At 41.2% G+C, this 23,263-nt stretch overlaps 1 protein-coding gene across 2 annotated transcripts in view; it reads left to right on the top strand.

Moving 5' to 3' along the window:
- Window positions 1-20,097, top strand: part of LOC101487687 (ephrin-A5b) — an 87,391-nt gene extending 67,294 nt beyond the window's left edge. The window contains exons 2-5 of one of the 2 annotated variants that reach the window (XM_004538484.3): window positions 3,572-3,864; window positions 12,994-13,059; window positions 13,196-13,276; window positions 15,257-20,097. In XM_004538484.3, the coding sequence (XP_004538541.1) occupies window positions 3,572-3,864; window positions 12,994-13,059; window positions 13,196-13,276; window positions 15,257-15,381 (565 nt within the window). In that variant the 3' untranslated portion in view covers window positions 15,382-20,097. The remainder of the gene's footprint in view (window positions 1-3,571; window positions 3,865-12,993; window positions 13,060-13,195; window positions 13,277-15,256) is intronic. The other variant, XM_004538485.3, reaches the window with a different exon arrangement.
- The last annotated feature ends 3,166 nt before the right edge of the window (window positions 20,098-23,263 follow it).

Here is a 23,263-nt window from a genome sequence, read left to right as displayed (position 1 = left end):
ATCTAAATGTAAAAATTTATCACCGTGTGCTAGATTTATGTTCAACTGGATTATTGAAGTGAAAAAGAACATTTCTTGATTGATTATTGAAGAGAAATCAAGACATTTTCTGGACTACATACACCCATGGGACACTTCATTAGTTACACCTTGCTAGTACTGTCTTGGACCCCTTTTTGCCTTAAGTTTTCATGGCAAAGCTTCAACAAGGTGCTGGAAAGATTCCTCAGAGGTTCTGCTCCTAACTCACATGACAGCGTCACATGGTGGCTGCAGATTTGTCAGCTGCACATCCATAATGAGAATCTCCTGTTCCACCACATCCCACAGGTGCTCTATTGGGGATTTGGTGACTGTGGAGGCCATTTGAGGACAGTGAACTCATTGTTGTGTTCAGCAAACTGGTTTGAGATGATATGAGCTTTGTTACGTGGCACCTTATCCTGCTGGATGCAGCCATCAGAAGTAATAGTTGTGCTTCCACTCCAATAAAGAGGAGATGATGTATGCAGTGTTTAAACTTTCAAATTTCAAGAGAAACTTATTCTTGCATAAAGTCTTACAGTTTATATCCAAGAACAGTTTCACTTGGATAAAGTAGCTCCAGTTTATTCTAAATGCTGTTTAAAAAGCTTTAAAAAAGTGTGGAATCTAACATCCCGAGTGAACTTGTTGTTTTGATTCCCCTGCACTTAAGCACTGAAGAAGTGAAGTGAAAGCAAATCAGTCACTGGAGACTAATTTTACCACGCTTGCTGATGCTTGAAGTAAACTCTGGCCCCTCTTCAGACATGATCCGGATGTATCTGGAAACAAATACTCAAGCCCGAGTAGGGTCACTGTCACTTTCACAAACTTTCTCCTCTTTTCTTTCACAAAGGAATTAGTTAGAAACTCTTTTTAATCCTGACTAATCTTAGCTGTTACTCTGGGGTCGTGTTTGATTGACAGCCTCTGACACTTACAGGGGCACAGCTATAGTTTACAGCTTTGTAAAGACACAGGACAAAGCAGTCTATCCCACTGTGCTTCTGGCTGAGGACATGATACTGTGGAGCCGGCTGACCCCTGGTAGTCATAATATCAGCAAGCGAGTCTGAAACTAAGGCGCGGGGAGGCCATGCTGAGACTGCCAAAGCGCTCAGCTGGTGCTCGAGGGGGGAAAAAACTGGGAGAGAAAACAAGGCTTTGGTTTCACATTTGACCAGACTATAATTAGAGAGAGAAAAAGATTAGAATATGGCCGACGGTGCCACAAGACACCCACACACCCCGCTATCATGCATACACACACATCCACTCATTTGTGGCCCTTGCAAGCCCAGTGGGCTGGCCACTAATCCTGCAGCACATTTACAATCTGTAACGACAACCTGATACCCCCGGCAGGCCACGGCGAGCACACACGTCCCTTTATGCTGCTCGTGTACGTGTCAGTAGCAACAGCTGCATCTAAAACCCTCCTTGTCTGTCTCACCTGGCCGCAGATCAGCTGATTGGTTTTCCCATTCCCTCGGTGAGGAGCAGAGACAGGCATAATATGTGATCTGTGGCCAGTGAGGGCCTGTGAAAAGTCAGGATAGAAAACCCCCTACGGTGCTCTGGCGAGTTCACCCATATCGGATCATCAGCCTGCCGCATGCTCCAGCACGGTCTCTGGCCCCATCTCCCCTGACGGTCCTCGCTGTGTCAATGAACAGAGGTGGAGTATTGAAGACATCCGCAGTATGTCAGTGATACTGAACCGCGGGCCATTAGCAGCTATAGAGACACATCCAGCCGGCTGTCCAAGCCTAATCTGTCTCCGCTAAAAGCCTCAGAAATGCAACCTTATACGGCGCCTATGGGAATATATGTTTCCAATAGCTCTCCTCAGGAATGAATACCTGGCATATGTCGCTATTATACTTTTTCCCCACTTCTTGTGTCCACTCGGTGTACAGTAAACACAAGGGGCTGTTTCAAGGCGAGGCTTGAGAACAGGCCTCGTTTTCTCAGACTCACAGATTCCACAAGGGGCTCCTACATCATGCTGTCATATTGGAGCTAATGAAAATCGTATTCTACGCAGGGATCCTCTTAGCGCTGCAAAAGGCACATGCTAACCAGGGGGATTAGTCCTGTAATGCTAGGGGACTTTAATTTCAGCTCCAGCATAAGTCATTGCTGCTGAGTACTAACATTGATATATGGCTTAGGAGTGACTAGCATGTGTCAGGAGAGCTTTCTGCTCAGGCGGGTGCCTTGCGGACGAACTCAGTTGAATCTCACAAGATGCTGGGGATGATTAAGGCTGACATGATGAGATCATGTAAACAAAACCAGAGCCTGCGTGCATCTTTTTGACGGTCCAGCCTGAGCACTTTTTCTTCAGCTGTGGCCTTGTTGAGTTGCCCAACTTTTCACCACTTGTCATCAGGTATTGCTGTATTCACAACTCTTTAGGGAAACGCATCATCGGTGAACATGATGGGTAGAGACTCCCCAAACAAATCAATAAATAACTTCCTGCACACTTAAACAGCTGCTCCTGGTGTACCCTTTAGCAAAGCACTGCTTCAGGGGATCTGAATGTTAAATGTGAAGAACAGCACAAACCAGGCAGCTGCAGAGAGCATGCATGCTCAGTGTATCTTCATTAGGCAAATACATGATTTGAAAGGTCAAGACCAGTAGTCACACTTTGTATGATGTTGCCAGGGGAATCATCTCTTCATGTAAATGTGCAGAACAATCATTACAGCCAATAATAAACCAAGTATGGTGGCATTATTGCTGCAACATAAAACCTGCCCTCACTCTTGATTATAAAGACAAATATTCCAAAAAGTCTTGCTTTTTTTTCAGTCATGTATGCCAAATGTGGTTCAGGATTTGACACTAAAATATTCCTCAGATAACATTTGCACAGTTGGCTTTTTTTCTTTATTATGGAATCAGGGACTTAACCTTGAAGGTTTGGGCCTGGTAAAAATCCCAGTGGGGTTTATAAATATTGTTGCAGGTGAAAAAATAAAACTGACGCTTTACCTGCCTGAATAAAGGCTCCCACATTAAACCACAGACAGCAGTTACAGTAATGTCACCAACTGATTAGTAACATCCTATTATGAAGAAACGAGATGTTTTCACTATAGTCATCTTGGTGTTTTGAAACATGTCAAGGGAGTGTTGGATCTGATTGTGAAACCGCATACTTACTGAGTAATGACTTTTCAACCACAAGTCGATAGCCAGTGTGCATATCGTGGACAGTCCTTCTTTCTCGCTCTTAGAATGACCAAAATGTACAGAATGGACTTTATTCATGACCCAAAATGAGTGACTGAGCCCATTAACTCATCAGGAAAGTGTTGAGAGGTTGAGGCTGAGGGTCTTTTTCCCATGGATTTCTATAGGACAGGAAGCCTTATTTCCCCCCACCACCACCCACCAGCTGTATTGCCCCAAGGTGCCCATTAACAAGAATGCAGGTTTCAAAGCCCTTCCGTACTGGCTTCGCTTTTCAGACCCTGCAGCTATGTCTGTCTTTTAACACTCATGGCGGTTATGTTTCTTCTGTTCCTTCCAGATTCTACCGGGGTGACTACCACATCGACGTCTGCATCAATGACTACCTTGACATCTACTGTCCGCACTACATCGGCCCAGTTGCTGATGATCGAGCAGAGCGCTACGTCCTCTACATGGTGAACTACGACGGCTACAGCTCATGCGACCACAACTCCAAGGGCTTCAAGCGTTGGGAGTGCAACAGGCCTCTGTCGCCAAACGGACCGCTCAAGTTCTCAGAGAAATTCCAGCTCTTTACGCCCTTCTCCTTAGGCTTTGAGTTTCGCCCTGGCAGAGAGTATTATTATATCTGTGAGTATCTGCCTTTTGGATATTGCTAGCATTGCAGTTAGAATTAAATGCTTGATCCGATTTCTTTTTTTTTTCTCATTTTTTATGCATCAAATTAGTCCACATTATAGAAATTCAAAGCTCTTAATTTCAGTAATTTTCTACAAACCAAGAAGTTATTATTTTGGTATTGCTGCTAACTCAGTGGTACAGGTATACTATGTGCACACGTCACCACAATAAGAAGCTCCAAGTATGAAACACATCTGTAGACCAGTATGAAAGTTATCTTGGAATTTCGCAAAAAAGACATCAGTGTTCAAATATTGTTTTGCAAGTCCTTGGAACCAGGGCCAAACCAAAACACAAGCCAGAGGGAACAAAGTATCTCTACTGTTGAGGTCTCGCTCGAGGTGCCGTTTGTTGCTGACTGGCTGAGCTCAGTTTTCTCCTCCTCGTGAGAAGACTCGGGGAAAACAAGCAGCTGGGAAGTCATGTTTTCATAAGTGAAGTCAGTGCCCTGCAGGGCCAGAAGACATGGACTAAATGAGACACAGAGCGCTCGATGGTAGATTTGAGGTATTTAGCTGACACTTGTGGTCGGGAAAGACCCTCACTGGTACTGACATTAATAAGGAGTGGAAGAGTAAGCGGAAAGACTGCTTTGGCATCACAACAAAGATAATAAGATAATAGAGAATATGTAGAAAGCTTATTTCCCATACTTCCCCCACAGTGCTAGTGCAGCTTGGCAGCCTTGCCTCCAGACTGAGGTCACTGATTTAACCCGTCAAACAATAATTTCCACTTTTATTGTAAGAAAATATTTCGGAAACTTTAACGACACAGCCAGATCAAAGGTGACACCAGAGATTTTCGAAGGCACTAACTTTGAACATTCCTTTCCTTCCATGGATGTTTCCCCGTGCTAGCATCTGGGATCTTAATATCATCAAGACTGCCGTCCTGCGAGTTCTACCGGATCTCATTCTGTATTTTCATTGCAGTATTTTGTATTGTGATATATTACCCGTCACTGGATGTTTCTGTTGGATCTCTGTGTCAATTGGCTAGTCTGTTTGACTCCATTCTCTTTATTGTTTAGGGAGATTGCGTTGTATTTATAGTGCTGCCAAAGAATTGTTGATGTTGTTGCAGTTCCTCAGATGTGGATAAGAAAAGTTATAGATTGCTTAATTCTGCTGCATTTGTTGAGTTGGCACTGAACTGACAGAAGCCAAGGTTTTCTGCAGATTGATGATGATTGATCATCGAAAGAGAGAGAAGAAAGGCAGAGAGACAGTCCATATGCCCGAAACTGCACAAAGCCATATGGACTTTATCTTGCTGACTCAGATTCATGACTCATCAATCAGATACTTGTTTCTTTTCTTTTTCCTCTGAGAACACAGGGTCTGACCACAGGATTAAATGACAAATGACAGACACCTCCAGGAGAATACCAATGCCCTACAGGCAGAACATCTCATGTGTCTGTAGTCAGGGAAAATGCTGGTTGCAGAGGTACTTCTGCAACATGGAAACATGTAAATCTCAGACCGTGTATAATGAATTGCAGCTGTATGTTTATTTTGTGTCCATCTCTTTAAATATTTCATTATTTGAAATCTGGTGGGTGGATGGATGGACTGTCAAGTTTAGTGATGATGAATGGCAAGTCTCAGATGATGTGGAAAGAATCAATGTCAGGAGATATTTGCGTGTGAGTACACAGAAGCATTAGGCAAGCGACAAGATTTTTGGTACTGGAAGTTCTCTGGTTGTGTTTAATAGTCCACCTTGATTCCCATCAGATTTGAGCAGGCTTTAGCTTGGCGATGCATAGAGCTAAGGAAAAAAATACAGGCCATCACTTGACAATGATTTAGCTTTTCATCATTTTAACTTATATGTATTCATATATATTAACCAGTGTGACTGAAAGGGAAGCCTTGTCCTGGAAGACCCTTGGCTGTGCTGGAAGCTTCAAAATACCATTGCCTCCAAAGTGAGCTTTTAACTTCCACAGCATGTCTTTTATTTCCACAGCATGTCTTTTATCCTGTCTTCCTCCCTTCCGCCCCTCCCTGAGCCTGGTTCTGCCGGAGGTTTCTTCCTGTTAAAAGGGAGTTTTTCCTTCCCACTGTCGCCAAAGTGCTTGCTCATAAGGGGTCATATGATTGTTGGGTTTTTCTCTGTATCTATGAAGCGCCTTGAGGCGACTTTTGTTGTGATTTGGCGCTATATAAATAAAATTGAATTGAAAATTGAATTGAATTAACTCTTTCCATTAACTCTTTATGTTTTTCTAATAATCATTCTCTTTTTTTGGAGCAGTTGTGGCTCAGGTGGTAGAGCGGGTCACCTACAGGTTGAAAGGTCGGTGGATTAATCCCTGACACTTCCAGTCTATGTTTTGCAGGATCCTTGGGCGAGATACTGAGCCTTGAGTGCATCAACCAGAGTGTGCGTGTGAATGTTAGACAGGGCACCTTAGCATAAAGGAAGCACTGGATGAATGTGTGCAAGTGGGTAAATGTGAATTGTTGCTCTTATTTTGGTCTCCACCAAGCATGGTTACTTACCTCTCCCTTTAGCATCTAAATGCTTAGAGACCAGTAATATTTCCTGTTGAGTGCTGGGGAAGTAGGGTGCAGTCTGTTTAATAAAGTGCTTTTCTCTGTAACTAAATGTTTGTGCAACTATTGATGGACAAAAGTATTTTTGTGTTTGTATTTACCACAAAAAAAAAAGAAAAATATTAGCAGAAAGGAGATTTAAGTTTCTATACAGTGTAATGGTTAACATTAGCTTGACTTTAACCAGCACACCAACAAAACTTTAAGCACGGTAAACAAATATCTTTTTTTTGGTATGTCTACAGACATGTACATTTGACGTTTTTAAGCGATCGTTTGTGTTTGTTAAGTTTCAAATGAGCCGTGAAATCCTGAAATTTATACCAATGACAAAAAAAAATATTTCTGTTTATACAAGAAACCCATATTTTTCCAGATGGATCCGGGTTTTCTTCTCCAGATTCCGAAATCCTGGCTGCGTTACATTAAACACTGTTTTATCAGCTGCTGATACCAGTGTCATATTGCATGTTGACATTATCCTGCACCGGCAAAGCCTAACAATAGTTGATAGTTAATACCGGTGTTATACATGTGGTTTGAGAAGCTGTTGTGTGGGCATGTAAATGACATATTGAGAGGAGTGTTCATGCTTGCTCGTCTCAGTGAAGACAGATACTCCTTTGTCCTCCTCTGCAGTGATTGTCACTCTCCTTAGGCTTGGCAAGGGGGGGGGGGTGCATGTCAAATGGATGACACCTGCAGCTGCATGTGGACCAACCCTTCAGGCAGACAGACAGACAGACTCTTAGGGGAAAGCCATCCTGGTGTGAGATCAGTACTATGGCTAGTCCTAGAAGGTCAAAGGTCACCAGTATGATGACGAGGTTTTTGCTGCAAGCTTCTCCTGGCCTCAGAGGGCGGCATGTTTTTCTAATAGAGCCACAGTGGAGCAAGGGAAGCCTGATCCTAATCTCAGGGGATAGAAATCCAATTTTCAGAGGAGACAGTTGAGAGTCTGGCTCTCCCCGCGTGAGAGAGATGACTGTCTCCCTGTAAAGCCCTCCTGCTTCAAACGCCCGAGTCCCGCTCCGTACAGCCAGCGCAGATCTACATTGATAATGACGTGAACCTCGGCAGCACAGGACCCCAACAGTTCTCCTTTAGCTCCTCGCTGCTAACGCAAAAACAAAGGGCTGTGTTCCCCAAGATAAACCACAAGAAAAACATCTCTTCCCAGAGTATTTATTTCAGGATTTGTTTAATTTACCTCAGAGTCACACTGAAGCCCAGCCTTACACGCCATCCCAGTCTGTTTAGAGATATGGAATATGTGCTGCAGGTTTGGACTATGCGATTGCATTGATTCAGTCCACACAGTACATGACTGAATGTGCAAAGCGTGTCTAAGCGCGTGACCGGGAGGTTTACCGTTGTCTCGTCGTCAGATGACCTGACTATAGCTGGGGTCTAGAGTTGCAGGCAGAGCTGGAGTTACAGTCATGGGGAAGCACGGCTGTGTTGCTTGAGGAAAGAAAACCCAGACTGTGACCTCAGTGGTAGACACAAGAGAAAGGAGCAGAGACGGTCGGGTAATTGCATGTGTGTGGTGGAATCTGTGAAGCGATGGTGGCAAGGCAGGAGAGGAGGAGGGTGAGAGAATGCGATGAGAGAGTAACATTGTGACCTAATGCCAGGGAGTAAGAAATACAAGAAAAGAAAAGATTCTTAAACAGTTTTGCAACTGTACATTAGAAAAAAAAGAGATCAAAGGAATAACAAGTTATCTAAAGGACACAAAAAAAAACCCAATGCATAACAGGATCTACTGATATATGACACCACAGAGTGCATTTTGAGGCGTACACCATGGTCACCTGCCAAAGGTAAATAAGAGCAGCTTTGTTTATCCCTCCGGAGGCTATTCTTTTTTTTCCCTTCCACTTCCTTTTTGTGTATGCCCACTGCTGATTGTCTGACTGATCTGGCTGGTGCTCACATGGAAAGTAGGAAACTTTCACTTTCAACTGAATAGTTTTAATAGCAAAGAGTAGCAATGAGGTTTACAAATTTTAAATTGATGAGAAATTATTTCCAAGCCTGTCTCAACCCAGGGTGTCAGTTACTGTAGTTCTATCACATACCTCTGCTGTCACAGAGGGTTTTCTTTGGCTGTGCATTAAGGCACAGCCTGCAGCAATACTGGATGCTGAGAGATAACAGTCCTCCTCTAAAAGCTACAAAGTCCACAAGGTTGAAGGATGACAGTGGAGTAAATCACAAGTGTGTCAGTAAGGAAACCACTTGTAAACTTTGTGTTTTGCATTTTTCACCTTTTTTGCTTTTGTTCACGGGTAGGTTTAGGTACTAAATCCCATTTTTTAGGTTCAGTGAGCGTCTGTGTAGGCTTGTCTGAAGCAGGAATTATACTTTCCGCGTCTGCGAGTCCGTTAGGTTCTGCTCGGGTTCCAGTGATGTAAATTTTGTCATCTGACAGTACCCATGCCTGACTGTTTTTTCATCCACACAACCACACAATCGGAGGTCAAGGAGATATAACAGGAATGATTACTCGGGTCTTCAGCTGTCCATGTCCATGAAGTATAATCTGGGCTAAGGCTTCACTAACGGACCAGTTCTGTTGTTTAGCTTGAGTTTCATGAACATTGTGTATTCCACACTTGGTTGGTTAGATATTGCTGTAGCTTGCTTCCCGCTGCTTTCTCAAATTGGTCTCAAAGAGGTGCCGAAAATCTTCTTGGGATTTGCTTCGGTTAATAGCAGATTGCGACGGTTGCCTGTGGTTTGCATTGAAGACGCCAACTCGGCTGCAAAAACTCGCAAACCAACAAACCAACTATTCAGTAAGTGGTAGTCAAACTGTAAAAAATGTGATACAAACCAGAAGCGGAGACTGTTTGGCTTCACAGTAAAAGGCACGCCTCTTAAAATGTGTTTGTTTAAGAAGGCACAGTTTTTACTTTGCCACACACTGTTTGCAACTGATTACATAGCGACAAGTGGGAGCTTCCTGTAATCACTTGCCAATATTTTCCACTAGTGACTGGAGGTTGAGAGTGGGTCACTGAGCAGTCTCTAGGTCTGTGTCACTAAGGCCCAACTATTGCCTAAGCCTGTTGCATCACAATCACCAGAGAACACCTTATACTTACCTTTGACATAACAGAATCTTTTTAAAAAAGGGGCATGGGTGGGAGGATGGGCTGAAATTTACAGGTTTTTGATGAAAGTTATAAAAACTGCTTGTTTGTCACAGGATGACTGCAGTGTCTGCAGATCAAGTGGGTTTAAATTGTGTTTCAGTACTTTAATAAGTCATTGGCAGTACAGTATACGTATAACTTTTAGGTTTTCATTTCAACTTTTTTCAAATGTTTTGTAAAAAAAAAGAAGTAATAATTTAATGGAAAAATAATCAAGAAGTTATTTTAAAGGCTAAAATGATTCTTATCTTAGTTGCAGCTCGAATCCGATAAGATTAAAAGAATGTCTCGGATGGAAAGTTGGGACAATTGTTTTTGTCTGTGTCCTTCCAGACGTTCCGTGCAAGTATGCAGAAATAAACTTTTTATAGCCATTGAGCAAAGTTAGAGTGAGATAACAAAAGCCAAGGAAAGCTAGACATAAGGAGCATGAGCGACATAAAGAGTCAGTCTGGCCAGTCGAGTTCAGTTCACTCAAGTTCTGTTCCAGCCACCGTTGGGCTGTGAGGTAAGTTACTCAATACCCGCGGACACAGACAGAAGCAGCGTGATTGACAACGTTTCTGTCATTCATTTCCTCCCTCTGCTGCTTCACTTCCAATATTTCTCTCATGGTAAAGTTTAAAGATGATTTTTATCTCCTCTCACAGCCGCGCAGCATCTGATAAAATGCCTTTTTGAAATATGACGCCCCAGGTCATCTGCAACTGGAAATACCGACATGGTTTACTTTTATCAGGAATTTACCGCTGGGCTAGAATCTATCACATGGAGGGTCTGCGTGACGGGGTAGCCAAGTGTCCGTGGACAAATTGTGGAGACCTCTTTGCACAGATGTACATACAGGAACCACAACATACATACATGCGCACATGCATGCTTATCAAGTCATCTAGGGCGTGTGTGTGTTTGAACGGTCAGATCAAGAGCAGTTTCAGACACTTGACAGGCAGCAGGAAATGGCAGAGGTCGCTGTATCAAGACATGTGAGGCGAAGCTAGAGAAAGAGAGGAAAAAATATTGTGGGACTAAGATAAGAAGGCAAGAAAAAGAAAAGCAAAATATATTATTGAGAAAAGTGCAAACCATTCGTCACAGCTGGTGACACCCTCAGCGCTCTATTAGCTGCTCGGACCCCGGTACTACTTGAAAACTAATTAGTTTTGTTAGCTCGGGAAAACAATCACAGCAAACATGCCCAACCCCAGAAACACACGCAGGCACACACACAAATTCTAATCTTTGCCTTTCACAATCAGGAACCAAAGGAAATGAGATTTCGAAGGTGAGCATAACAGCGTGCCACACATCTGCAGAAATGACTGCCCCTGGCCAAATTAGACTTGGAAATACGAGGGTGACATTGACATAAAATATAGAGCAGAAATGCTTTTACATCAGGATGAGAGGGAAGTTCAGACACCGAGATAAAGCTCTTCAGACCGAATTTAAAGGGAGATAAGAGTGGAATACCTCTGATGGAGAAACAATCGACCTTGTCAGATTGTTCGTTTCTACTGCTCCGCTGATGTTTATGAATGAAGGTAGATTTAGAGAGCTAAGAGGCCGCAAAGTGAATGCGAATAGATAACGTCGAGTGGATTTGGAACAGAAAAGCAATCTTGTAATGTAGCTATGCAATTTTTTTTTTACCTTTCTGCTGTCTAGAGAGCTCTCTGTGCCTCCACTGGTCATGGCTGTGGAGCATGTCATAGAAATGGTCTGGCTTTTTTAGGTAATACATCAGGAATACTGCAAACACCACGGTTACCTGTTAATAATTTTCCCTACAATAGGGTTCATTATCAGATAATTAGGCAGTTTGAGCAACTTCATCTGGGACTTGGGTGATTCGGAGTTATTGAAGAATGCAAATGCAGAAGGTCCGACTACAAATAAAGTATTTCGCTGATATGACTAGGCTGAAAATATCAAAGCTTCAAAACTGGTAAAACGTCCTTTTTTTAAAGCCAAACTCCTTGAATATCAAACACAAACAGCAATACAAGAAGTATCCAGTTTTTTTTAAAGGGTGATCACAGTTATGACCAGACATTCGATGTCAGCTAAATACAGTTCGATACTAAGAGCAAAGTAAACAGTTTCCATCACATCACACATCCATCGTTACCCATCTCAGTGGTTTAAAGAACTCCAGTCCCTATAATTTTGCAATAGGATGGTTAGATTTGGTTCCACAGATTCAGGTAACAAAGAACTCTTTTCCTGCAGTGCAGTTGCTTTGTTGGTGCAGAACCTTTCTAGCTTTGAGAACCCATTATTGTGCAGCATTACAAGCTTAAGTTGTATGTCTTTGTGTGCTGCATCTGCCAATCCTGGTAGTCCTTTCCGTTGCCACTAATGTCAGTAGGTCTAAATTTGGACCCAGCAGTTTTTGCGTTGCAATGCTGGTGCTGGATTTGCAAGAGGGATACAAGAGGTATGATTGCTTCTAAAAGCGCCCATTTACCATCGTTGGATCCCTTTTAGAATCATTATTAAAAATATGCATGTCATACTTGGCCAGTTTCCACAAAGGCTTTAGCTAAAGACACCACCAAAACATTTTAAAGCATGCTATAATCAAGCTGGAGTTGTCTACTGTTAAATGCAATTACTTAATTTGGATGTGTGGCCTGATATAGGTGTCTGTCTGTGTAGCACATTGGTTATACAGAAACAATAATTATGGGGATTGTAACCATTATAGAGGCTAGGGAGACGACAGCGACAAAACTGCACATAGGTCATGTGCAGATTGGTTGCTAAACAGAAAGGGGAATGCACAAAGATAAACCATCAAAGACATGGATGAGAAGCACAAACAATGGCTGGAGATTTTTTATTTTTCATGCTTGGTTTCACAGCACTACAAAGCTCTTTGTGTTTTGACTTTTATCTTCTATGCTGCAGGTGGCGAGTTAAAGACTCAACAACAGCGCAAACGTGAACAAGTATAGCCCACATTGCCAGTTGTTTCAAATAGTTTTGACTCTGCCCCCAACTTCCAGACACATGTCTGTAAACTGCAAAGCTCTCTTTAGCACCGGCACATCTGAGTGGCTGGTGTTTGGGTTGCGTGTTAGAATGAAGCCTGATAGGGTGCAGCGCTGATACTCGTGCTCTCAAAGCTGTTTTATTGCAAAGTATAAAGGTATCTTTTGTCAAATTAAGAAGTTCAAGTGTGGTAATAATAGTGACATTTTAACTGACATTTTAATTCAGAATGACATTTCCCCTGATCACGCAGCAGTAGATTAGATCAAAGAAGGTATTTCGATATCTGAAACTGAAGCTGGCATGTTTGAAGTGCCTTTGTTTCTTAACTCCGTGTGATGTGTCCACAGCCTCCATCTCTGACGACAGAGGAAGAAGGAGCTGCCTTCGACTCAAAGTCTTCGTCAGGCCTCAGAGTGAGTCCCAGATTGTTGTGTCTGCTCTGCCTGGTTTTCCATTCTTTATGTGTGCCAGCGTGTGATCGGACTGCGCGCGTGTGACGTTCAACTCGTCTAATCTACACATCTCCTCTCTCCTCTTTGTTTCTCTTAGACAATTGTGTGAAAAACTCTGGGACCGTGGAAGAAGGAGTCAATTTTGATGATAATAGTCACAACTCCCTAGAACCTGGAGGTTGGTGGGAATATACTGTACAGTTCATGATGTTTGTCAGTGTGTGATGGTGACGGAATCATGTGGGATAGATAAAGATTATTCTGAACACGTGGTGATGGACAGATTAACCATCGAGTCAGAGGTTTGGATGACGTTAGTCAATAAAATGATCGACAAAAATTTAGTTGATTGACTGGCATTCAGGTAATCGTGATATACCGAGACTTGGATTTGCATCGCTATTTCCCAGTGTGTCACTTAAATACAAAGCTGGAGGATGAAGTAGGTTAGCTATGATTAGCAGAAAAAAATGGCGGCTCCTTTTAATTCAGTTAAATGTAGGTGTCGTGTCTTGACTAGGTGTCGTGACTTCCTGGAGTCTTTGGTGGCTGCAGTATCAGGTGACATAGACATGAAAGAAAAAAACTTGGACATAGGGCAAATGGATAGATTTTTTTAGATGGAGCTTTGAATAGAGTTAAGGTATTAGGTGCAAGGCGTAACTCTAAAAAATTGCACCCATAACAAGGAACTAGCAAAATCTGATGTTTTTAGCCATCTTCTATGACAGGACATTGTTTTAGCACCCAGCATTTCGAATAAGGCAATAAAAAGCTTAGTTAGCTGTGTGTTAGCAGGCTAGTTAGTTAAGGCATTTGTAAATATAGCAACATTACTCACTGCATACAGGTTAAATATTGTCAAAATTTGCTTTAAGCTTAATTTAATCTTTTAGTGCCGCTTGTCTTATGCCTGGGATCCACTTTTGTCACATGCAAGGCTTGTTGTTTTGTTCATTAGTTTAGAAAAGCTCAGTTCTTTGTTCTTCAACGTGTTTCTAGTGCATCCCACCAAACTGCAGCTTTTAGGCATTTATCAGTTGACTTTTGATAGCAGTTAGACATGACAAGGAGGCCTCTAAGCTAAAAAAAAAGGCAGTCGAAAACCATGACTCTTTCCTTCTCTGTTGCTGGTGGGACTTTCTTGGGCTCCATCTCTATATAAAACATTTGTAAAGCTCTTTCTGAATCATTTGTTGCCTTTTAAGATATTTCTGTCACAAAAGGGAAAACAGTGGTTGGAGACCATGGCCAAAATTATTGCCACCATTAGCAATGAACTCGCAATCTCATTGACTGTAAAAGACAGACTCAATCTGCTACCAATTTGTGGTTGAATTGGGTCAAGTTACAGGCAATCTGTTGGAGATTAAAATTAGCAATAATCGCAATTTGTATTAACCAGAAAACTATATTCAGTCCAACCAGAACCTCATAGATATGAAACAGAAATTCAGAAAATTCTTCATAAATAGAAACGTAACTTCTGCAGGACAGCAATTTAACCACACACGGCTGGTCTGCTAACGATTCATTAGTGGGTCAAATACACCTTCCAACCAGTCGCTGCAGGCCCCCCTCCCTGAGTCTGGTTCTACTGGAGGGCTCTTCCTGTTAAAAGGGAGTTTTTCCTTCCCACTGTCACCAAGCACTTGCTTAAAGGTGCTTGATTGTTGATGTTTTATGTGCTATTGTAGGGTCTCTGCCTTACAATATAAAGTGCTTTGAGGTGGCTGGGCCATATATAAATGAAACTGTATTAACCTCCTAGGACCTGGCGTCCACATATGTGGACATCCCATTTTGGGTTATTTAGACCAAAATACTCAATTTTGCTCTACAAGGAAGGTCTACCTGATATCCACTTATGAAATTTTATTGAAATTTTAAACGAATATCCTCATATGTGGCTCTCATTTTTCTTAGAAACAAAAATCAGGTAAAAAAAAAATCTGGTAATTCTTTGTTTTTACATTCATTGGTTCCCAATATGCCCAAATATCAAAGAGAAATGAAAAATGCATGCCGTGGAAGAGTGCAGGTCTTAGGAGGTTAAAATACACAATCAAAATTTTGCATGAGGGAGCCTTCTACTCAAAATCATCACACAATTTCAGCTTTCCCTGTTAAGTGTGCATTTTCATCTGTTTGCTCTTAGATGGTGTCAGTCACGAGTCACCAGAGCCAGCAAGAAGGGATGTGAACTCCGCTGGACGGTGCCAGACTTCAGTTCTCCTGCTCAGCTCCACCCTCATACTCCTGGCTGTCATCTTGTCTTTATAGCAGCGAGATGTAGAAATCAGGGATGGACTGTCCTAACTGGAGCACAGGCCGCTCTACCCTGCAACCTCTCCCCTCAAGGAGCACTTTTAAAAGAAAAAATGAAATAAATAAAAAAAATTAAAACAAATCACTGACAATCTCTCATTACAAAGAGAGAGGAAGGGACTTCGGTGCTGAAGCCTTTGATGTTTTTTGACTTTGTAAAATGCCAACTAGTTTGATTTTTGACTTTCTGGCGAGTGCCGATGGTCGTGGCGCCCCAAGGTGAAAGCGTCTTTTACCTATTCGCCTCTCTACCATTTAAAGTATGCAGATATTACACCTTTTTTTTTGCATTTAAAACAAGCACAGAAACATGCTTTTAAACATATAAACACACAGGACACAATGTCTACACAATCAGTACACTTTTTAACGCGAATGGCAAAGAAGCACAGCAGGACCCCTCTGAAGTTTACAGATGAACTCTGTTTTTTGTTTAGTTTTTTACATTACATAACCTCCAACATGTAACATGATTAAATCTCACTTCAACGTGGAAGAAGATCCTGGAGCGGCACATCGGCAAAAAGGAAAACAAAGAAAGATGCTATTTGTTGGAGACTGTTGGTACAGGCGTGGAGGTACGGGGCGGGCCTTTGATGGATTAACCTCTCTCTCAGGTTAAAAGGGATGCATTGTCTCAGACTGTGGAGGACCCTTTATGAGAGATTTAAAAAAAGGAAAAAGTTAAAGAAGCACTCATCTTTTAGTGTTTGGATAGGAGGCAATTTTAATGGTTGATTAATGTATGTGTTTGTTTTATTTTTTAATAATTCACATAACTCAATTGTAGCAGCCAACACGGGTGTACAGTAAAATATTTGAATGGCGCGTAGACAACGATACGGTCTTTTGCCTGGCGAAATGTATTTTCCTATTTATTGTGAAGTCCTTGTGCTTTTTTCTGTTCTGGTTCAGTCTGTAAGTACAGTAGAAAGGCAATAAAAAACAAACACCCTTACCCGTTAAGTTAGTTTATATTACCCACAGTTAATTTGATACCATTAAACAAAAAAAAAAACAACCACACAGTTTTACGTATCTGTTTGGACTGCTCGCTGATGATGGTTTTTAATTGTTTTTAACAAAGTCCGGGAAGAAGAGGGAAAAAAAAGTCTGATGTGCTATCAGGGTGTAGAAATCGTAGAATATTTGTGTTTGAAATGTCATTAAATGAATGTCACAAATGTAGTTTTACTGTTACACTATTGTTTTTGTGAATCACTGTCATAACACAAACTATTGTAAATAGAAGGCAAAGTTCCTACAAAGTTCAGGGATGTGTCCATGCCTAACATGAGGTCCATTTTTTCTTTGTTTCTAAATCAGGGAGAATTCTCTTCCCTAAAATAAAGTAGAAATTTTATGTGGCGAAAAAAGTTTCAGTGAGATGGTGGGCGAATTACAAAGCAGGTGGAAGAAGTGTGCGTAGGATGGTCGGGACTGTGATTCATTTACCCTCTTTGATGTCGTGTAAAGTGGCATCTGTACAGAAAATACACCGGGGGCACCCTCGTACCAGTTATTTCTGGAATGAAAAAATCGACCACCAGGGGAGATGGAATAAACACGAGGTGGTGTCCTGTTCTCTTGGGGCAAACTGAAACTGACCTGAGAGAAGGGGGGAAAGAGACGAAGAGGGCGAGATGTGAAGAACTGTAGTGCCCCTGCTGAGATCAATAATGCTCTTCTATTTTCTCCTCATGTGGCAGGAACATGTGGTAAACAGATCCTACTGTCACATTCACTCAGCGCCAAATAACACAGCCTTGCTAATGTCACTGCTAAAGAACAACACCTGTACTGCCTGCCTGCTGGAAGCACGGGAGTGTTAGGGCCACTTTGGGTTAAAATAAACCAAGTTAGGGAAAGAAACTGAAGCTTTGGTAAGAAAAGATAGTAATTACATAGCATATTTTTTAGGTTCAAAGATGCAAATAAAAGAGATGCAAATATTTTATTTGACTGGCTCCTGTGCTAAATATACATCTAGATCAGGGGTGGGCCCCTGGCCCATTCTGGCCCGTGGCAAAGGAAACTAAATGGAAGGTTAAGTGTATTTTTACATGTTTTACAGCTTTTTCTATTGATAAAGACCCCCCCCCCCTCTCCCACATACACACACACACTCACACTATAACATACAAAAATAGACAAAATATAAATGACAGAAAAGTTCCTGTTTTCCACAAACTACTTTAAAATTTTCATTTTTTGTCCAGTCCACAATAAAAGAAAAAAAAAAGACATTTTCTATTAATTAACAAAAACCTTTTCAATAATTGTACACATATAATGTAGTTTCACTGGTCCCCCCCACTTGAGTTGCCCTGGCTTAGAGATAGACTGCCCAGATTTATCTTGAATATAATGGAACTCAACTATGTTATCCTCAAAAGGCGCCAAAAATATACATCTAAAAAACTTGGCAGAAATTCTTTGCAAACCTTCTTTTGAGCAGCAACTATTTTTTTCAAATTACAACAGCCAGTTAAAGAATGCATGCAGTTAGCTAACATCAGATTCATCTGAGGCAGGTATGCCATGTCACGAGCACGTAATAAGACGTCACTTGCTTGCTAGGTGGTGTTTGTAGAAAGAAAATACTTCTTGCATAAAGTTTTTATTAAATAACCAGAAAGAGATACCTCTGGAGGTTTTCAAACATATACTTTTGGGACTTTTGTTTTAGTTCTGTTATAAATATGTGTATCACTAATATGTTGAAAAAGTTGGGCGACTGGGGTAATGATTTCAGTCTACAAGCATAAGTAGTGTAAGTAGTTAAATCTGGCCCTAACACTCCATTATAGTGCAGGACACCTGTGGCATAGAAGAAAAACAACAGTGTGTAACTTGTTGCATAGTTTATAAGTTGCTCCCTTAAATACCGAAGACAAGACCAAAAAAAATTAATAGCTTTGAGTTTTCAATTTGATCCTCTGTTCCTGGCAGATACAAGGACCACTCTTTCAGAATGGCTGGTAAACTGAAGCTGATGTTTAAAACTGGTGGAGTGTCCCTTTAAATTATAACTTATTTAATTTATAATTACTTCTGTGCACGGCTTCTGTGCTAAGACAACCATATTAGGGTTATCCACCCTCTATGATATCATACAGAACCAAAAGAGGAAAAACTCATCTGAAACAGTGTTTAGAGCAATCTGAGCTTTGGCCTCACGTGGATTACTTGTACATACTTATGTCATTATTTGAATCTTTAGCCATGCTTCACGTGAGCACCCAACATTGTAATAGTTTATATGCATGACAGAAATGAAGAAAAAGCATATTAGGTCTTATTAAAAACTAAGCTAAGAACTTGAGACAGACAAGAATAGAGTATAAAAGCATTATTTTCAGGAGATTCAGGAAATTAATAGTTTGAGGTGAAAGGTTATTAATATAGCGGCACAACAAGTACGCTGCGCGTCTGAATTAGTTAACAGATTTCTTTTCTGTCATTTTCTTCAAGAGCTTAGTAAGATTTAAATAACATTTTCCTCCTTGGTCACAGCTTGGCCACTCGCCTCTCCATGAACATCAGTCCTGTTTTTTAAGCCTGGCCACCATTAAAAGTCCACTATCATTGAAATTATCGCCTCCTGCCACACCATGTTGAGAAACCCCTCGAAACAATCTGTTTGTTTTGTGGATACTGTGTATCCAACAGTTAGCGTGTTATAACACACAGTGTTAGATACTCCCTTTTTCTCGTCCCACACCTCTTTTAAAGGGCGATTTACCTGACATATTAATGTTCTTTGGGAAGAAAAATGTTTGATACAAAAAAATGCAGACTTTCATTTTATATGTCTTTTATATGAAGCAAGAAAAACAAACAAGAATCATCATTGCACCCACTATCTGTAAAATATGTTTGTGCAAATGTGGCACATATTGAACATGCAGTACGGTTACAATCATGACTCAAATGGCCTGACAAGAGTACAAATGGATGTCCAAGAGCTCGAAAAATTTGTGTTTCCTTTTGTTTTCTTAAACCACTCTTGTTTTTTTTTTTTGTTTTTTTGTTTTAAATTGTTGCATCCAAAGTGTCTTTAAAGGTCCAGGATGTTCTTTATTTCCGTTTGCTTATCTACACCTCCAGCTGTTTCTGACATGTAACAACAATAATCAGTGTAAAAGCTCAATGTGTTAGTGGCAGAAGAAGACAGTCCCACTCAAATGCTGATGTTTCGTGTGTTTTTGAGCAAACTGTGCTGCGAGGAGGGCGGGTAACATGCTCTAACCTGATTTTGTTATAATGTAGCTTCAAGCTAACACCACTGTTTCTGTTTGCAGCATCTGTTTCCCATCCTCTGTATCTGAAATACAGATGTGTGCTTTTTTTCTTCTGTTGGTCCATCTAGCAGTGGGAAGCTTTTTGTTAGCCACAACTGTGTTTTCCCCTCCCCCAAGTAGACGTGGATGTGCCACCAAACTGCACATTTCTTTAAAACATTGTAGTAACTGTACCTTGTGCCTATACAAGTCCCATCCTCTCCTGTACTCATCTAAACTATTCTAATGTCTGTTTCCTGCTCAGTCCTTCACTAGATTTTTCTACAAAACTACAAAAAAAGGCAATTTCTTTGTAAATACACGTGTTGGAGCAGCTATGACTAACTAAAACAAAAAAGATTTAATAAATATTTCTTTGTCGTTGTAATTATCGTGTCTGATTTGTTTTATTAATCATTATGGAAATGAGTGACAGCTTGTGAAACAGAAAGAACATCAAAAAGGCGTGAAAGCTTCGTCGCGGTAGCGCGAGCAAGCACTGGATGTTTGTCTTGGTTGTCGCTCGGTGCATAATCACACAGGCCGAGTCCGGGGGAAGTGGATGAACAGCTGTTTCTCCATAATCTGGAGGTAATTCAGTCTGAAAAAGCACAAAACAGAAACAGCTTCAATTAATCTTGCAGGGAATGTGCAGCGCTTTGGGGAGCTCTGCCAAGAAAACTCTGTCTCACACGCTCTTTTGCTCCTCACTCCGCTCTGCCTCTCCTGCTGTCTGACTTAATTTCTCAATTTCTGTCCTTCTTACCCTCTTTTTGTACCTGTGGTGAGTTTGCAACCTTTAACTGGCTCATTTCATATAATCTAGATCAAGGTTTTTGCCAAATTTAAATAACCTGGAGAGACAATGTAGGCAAGGTGTCTGAAATAAATCTTAACATTTATTTCATGGGAAATGCGTAAATATACCTAAAGGACAGAGTATCTTGATTACCAACATAGATTGCATATAAAAGATGGCTGTAGCTTCTGTGATGTCAGCCACTTGTTCGTAAATCCTGTTATGAAGTGTTTTCACCTTCACCTGGTGTTTTGAAACCAGATGTGAAGAGCGAGGGGCGGCTCGGACTGTGATTGGGTTGTTAGCCCAAGAGCACACCCTGGACAATCCTTCAAACTCTAATAATGACCAGAATTTATAAAACATTGTGTTTTATTCAGTATGGCCTGAAGCTAGAGATTTAACCAATAAACTCATCATGAAAGCATTTGTTGAAGTCACCCTAGACTGAGTATTTCCTAGACTTGGGTAAAAGTTAGGCCTAGGGTTGAGGTTGTCACCAATGATGACTCAGATCTTAATTATTAGTTATTATTAGTCTCTGTCTTCCTCTTCTCACCCCCAACTGGTTGCGGCCGCCCCTCCCTGAACCTGGTTCTGCCAGAGGTTTCTTCCTGTTAAAAGGGGTTTTTTCCTTCCTACTGTTGTCAAGTGCTTGCTCAAAGGGGGTTGGTTTGATTGTTGGGGTTTCATTATTCTAGGGTTTTACCTTTACGATATAAAGCACCTTGAGGCAACTGCTGTTGTGATTCGGTGCTATATAAATATAATTGAATTGAATCTTAGAGCAGAAACTTGTACAACCTTCTTTACCCTTAAGTGGGCCATACCAGTGAAACTCCCTTTGCTATCAGTGTAAATGCATTTCACTACACATTTAATCTGTGAGGTCTTAATACGAGTGCAATTTCAACAGTACGTCTCAGTTTTTCTACATGACAAATGTGTAAAACTACAGATAAAAATTTTGGTAGCTCAGTGGCTAGACAAATGTTTTAGTAGGTATTTCTACAGTATGCAGTGAAAAACAAGAATTTTTCTGTCTTCAGATTGTTCTACTACTATCCATTACATTACCTTGGAAAAGGTGAAGGACTCTATTTTCCTAGGTTTTACAGCTTTTCCAATTGACAGACCTCCTCCACTGCAATTCATACTACACCAAAGCCTTTCAGTGGGTCAGATTGGAGTCTTTGCCAGGCTGATTCTGGCACCCAGGCCTAATGTTTAACACTGCTTCACATGGACAAGCAGCAGTTTAAGGAAGTGCAAGACTAAATTTCTAAAGATAAGAAGTTCTGAGAGACATTTAAAATGCAGAAGAGGCAGCGGTGTGCAGTTAGTCAAGGTAAAAACTATCTGAAAGTTGCCTATAATATATATATATATATATATATATATATATATATATATATATATATATATATAAATAAAATTGTTAAGATAGTGCATTCACCTTTGACAGCGTGACAGTTTGCAATTAACCATCTAATATAAAAAGCCACACACAACCATCACCGGGCAGAGGCAAATGACCACAAGCAGGTATATATTTTTAATGTGCACATTTAATGAGACAGATTGTCATAAGCACTTCCCAGTGAGTCTAAAATGGCAGAAAAACTAACAAAGATATTCACTCTGACATTTCACATCTTTTGAATGTTTTTGGCTGGTGCACCTGCACTTCAGACATTACGTGTTTGACCTTTTTGAGATCTTCCCTCCTGTTGTTTTGGCAACTCATCGAACCACTGATTGGCAGACCTCTTCTTTGCAGATTTTTGCTGCTCATTGTTATTCAAACGATGATCCACACCTTTACAGACAGGCTGAGACTGGCATTGCTTTAGCCATGATCGCTTTGCAGTATTTTGGCTGTCTCCTGTGGCCTTCGCATTTCCTTACTGACAAACGCCAGATTGTGGGAATGTCTTGAACTGGACTTCCCACTGATATCCAGACTCTTGTTATCTTTGTTTTGGGTCTGAGTGAAATATATCTGTGAGACACTCACACTTCCTGTTCTGTCTGCTGTGTGCTTATGAACTGCGATTATAAGTAAGCCGTTATGAATACGGTGTCAGGACATAAACATGCCATCAGGAGTAACCATTCTAGGATTCTGCTTATATTCTAACTCTTGTTGTATGATTACAGAGGATAAATCCAAGAACATGTTCACAGTGACGGGATTACCTACAGACAGATTCACTTTATCTGCCCTGCTGTTCCATAGATCAACTTAAGCTGCTAATTATTGTGAGGGATGATTTCTTTACAACTCACTGTATTTCCAATGCACCCCCCCCCCCCCCCCCCCCCCCATTTTTTTTGTAATTAACAGCCTTGTTTTAGCATTTTAGCAGTTTTTAAACTGTCACAATGGGGGGAGATTTCAGTGCTGAGCATGAGCTCACAGTTGATCATCTGTGTGTAATCCTGGATTAAGCCACCTGAGAGAGTCAGGGAGGATGGGAAGAGGAAGGTTGAATGGGAAGCCCATTTCTTTAAACCAGTAAAGGCCTAGAAGCTGTTTTCTGTCAGCTTCTCTATCTGCAGCGCACCTCACACATCAGATGCCTTAGCAGGAGGTGGAAGGAATGTCACTTTCATTAACTCAGCTGTGATGATACCCGCTACCTTGAGACAATATCAGCCTCAGGAAGTGGAGTCTGCTAGTTTTTATTTAGTCTTCGAGCACTGGAGATAAAGTGGAGACTGAAATAGCGGCTGCAGTGGGAGCTCTCGTTTT

This window comes from Maylandia zebra, linkage group LG7, assembly GCF_041146795.1.
Source record: "Maylandia zebra isolate NMK-2024a linkage group LG7, Mzebra_GT3a, whole genome shotgun sequence".
NCBI classification, from domain to species: domain Eukaryota; kingdom Metazoa; phylum Chordata; class Actinopteri; order Cichliformes; family Cichlidae; genus Maylandia; species Maylandia zebra.
This window is presented reverse-complemented; position numbering and strand designations above follow the sequence as displayed.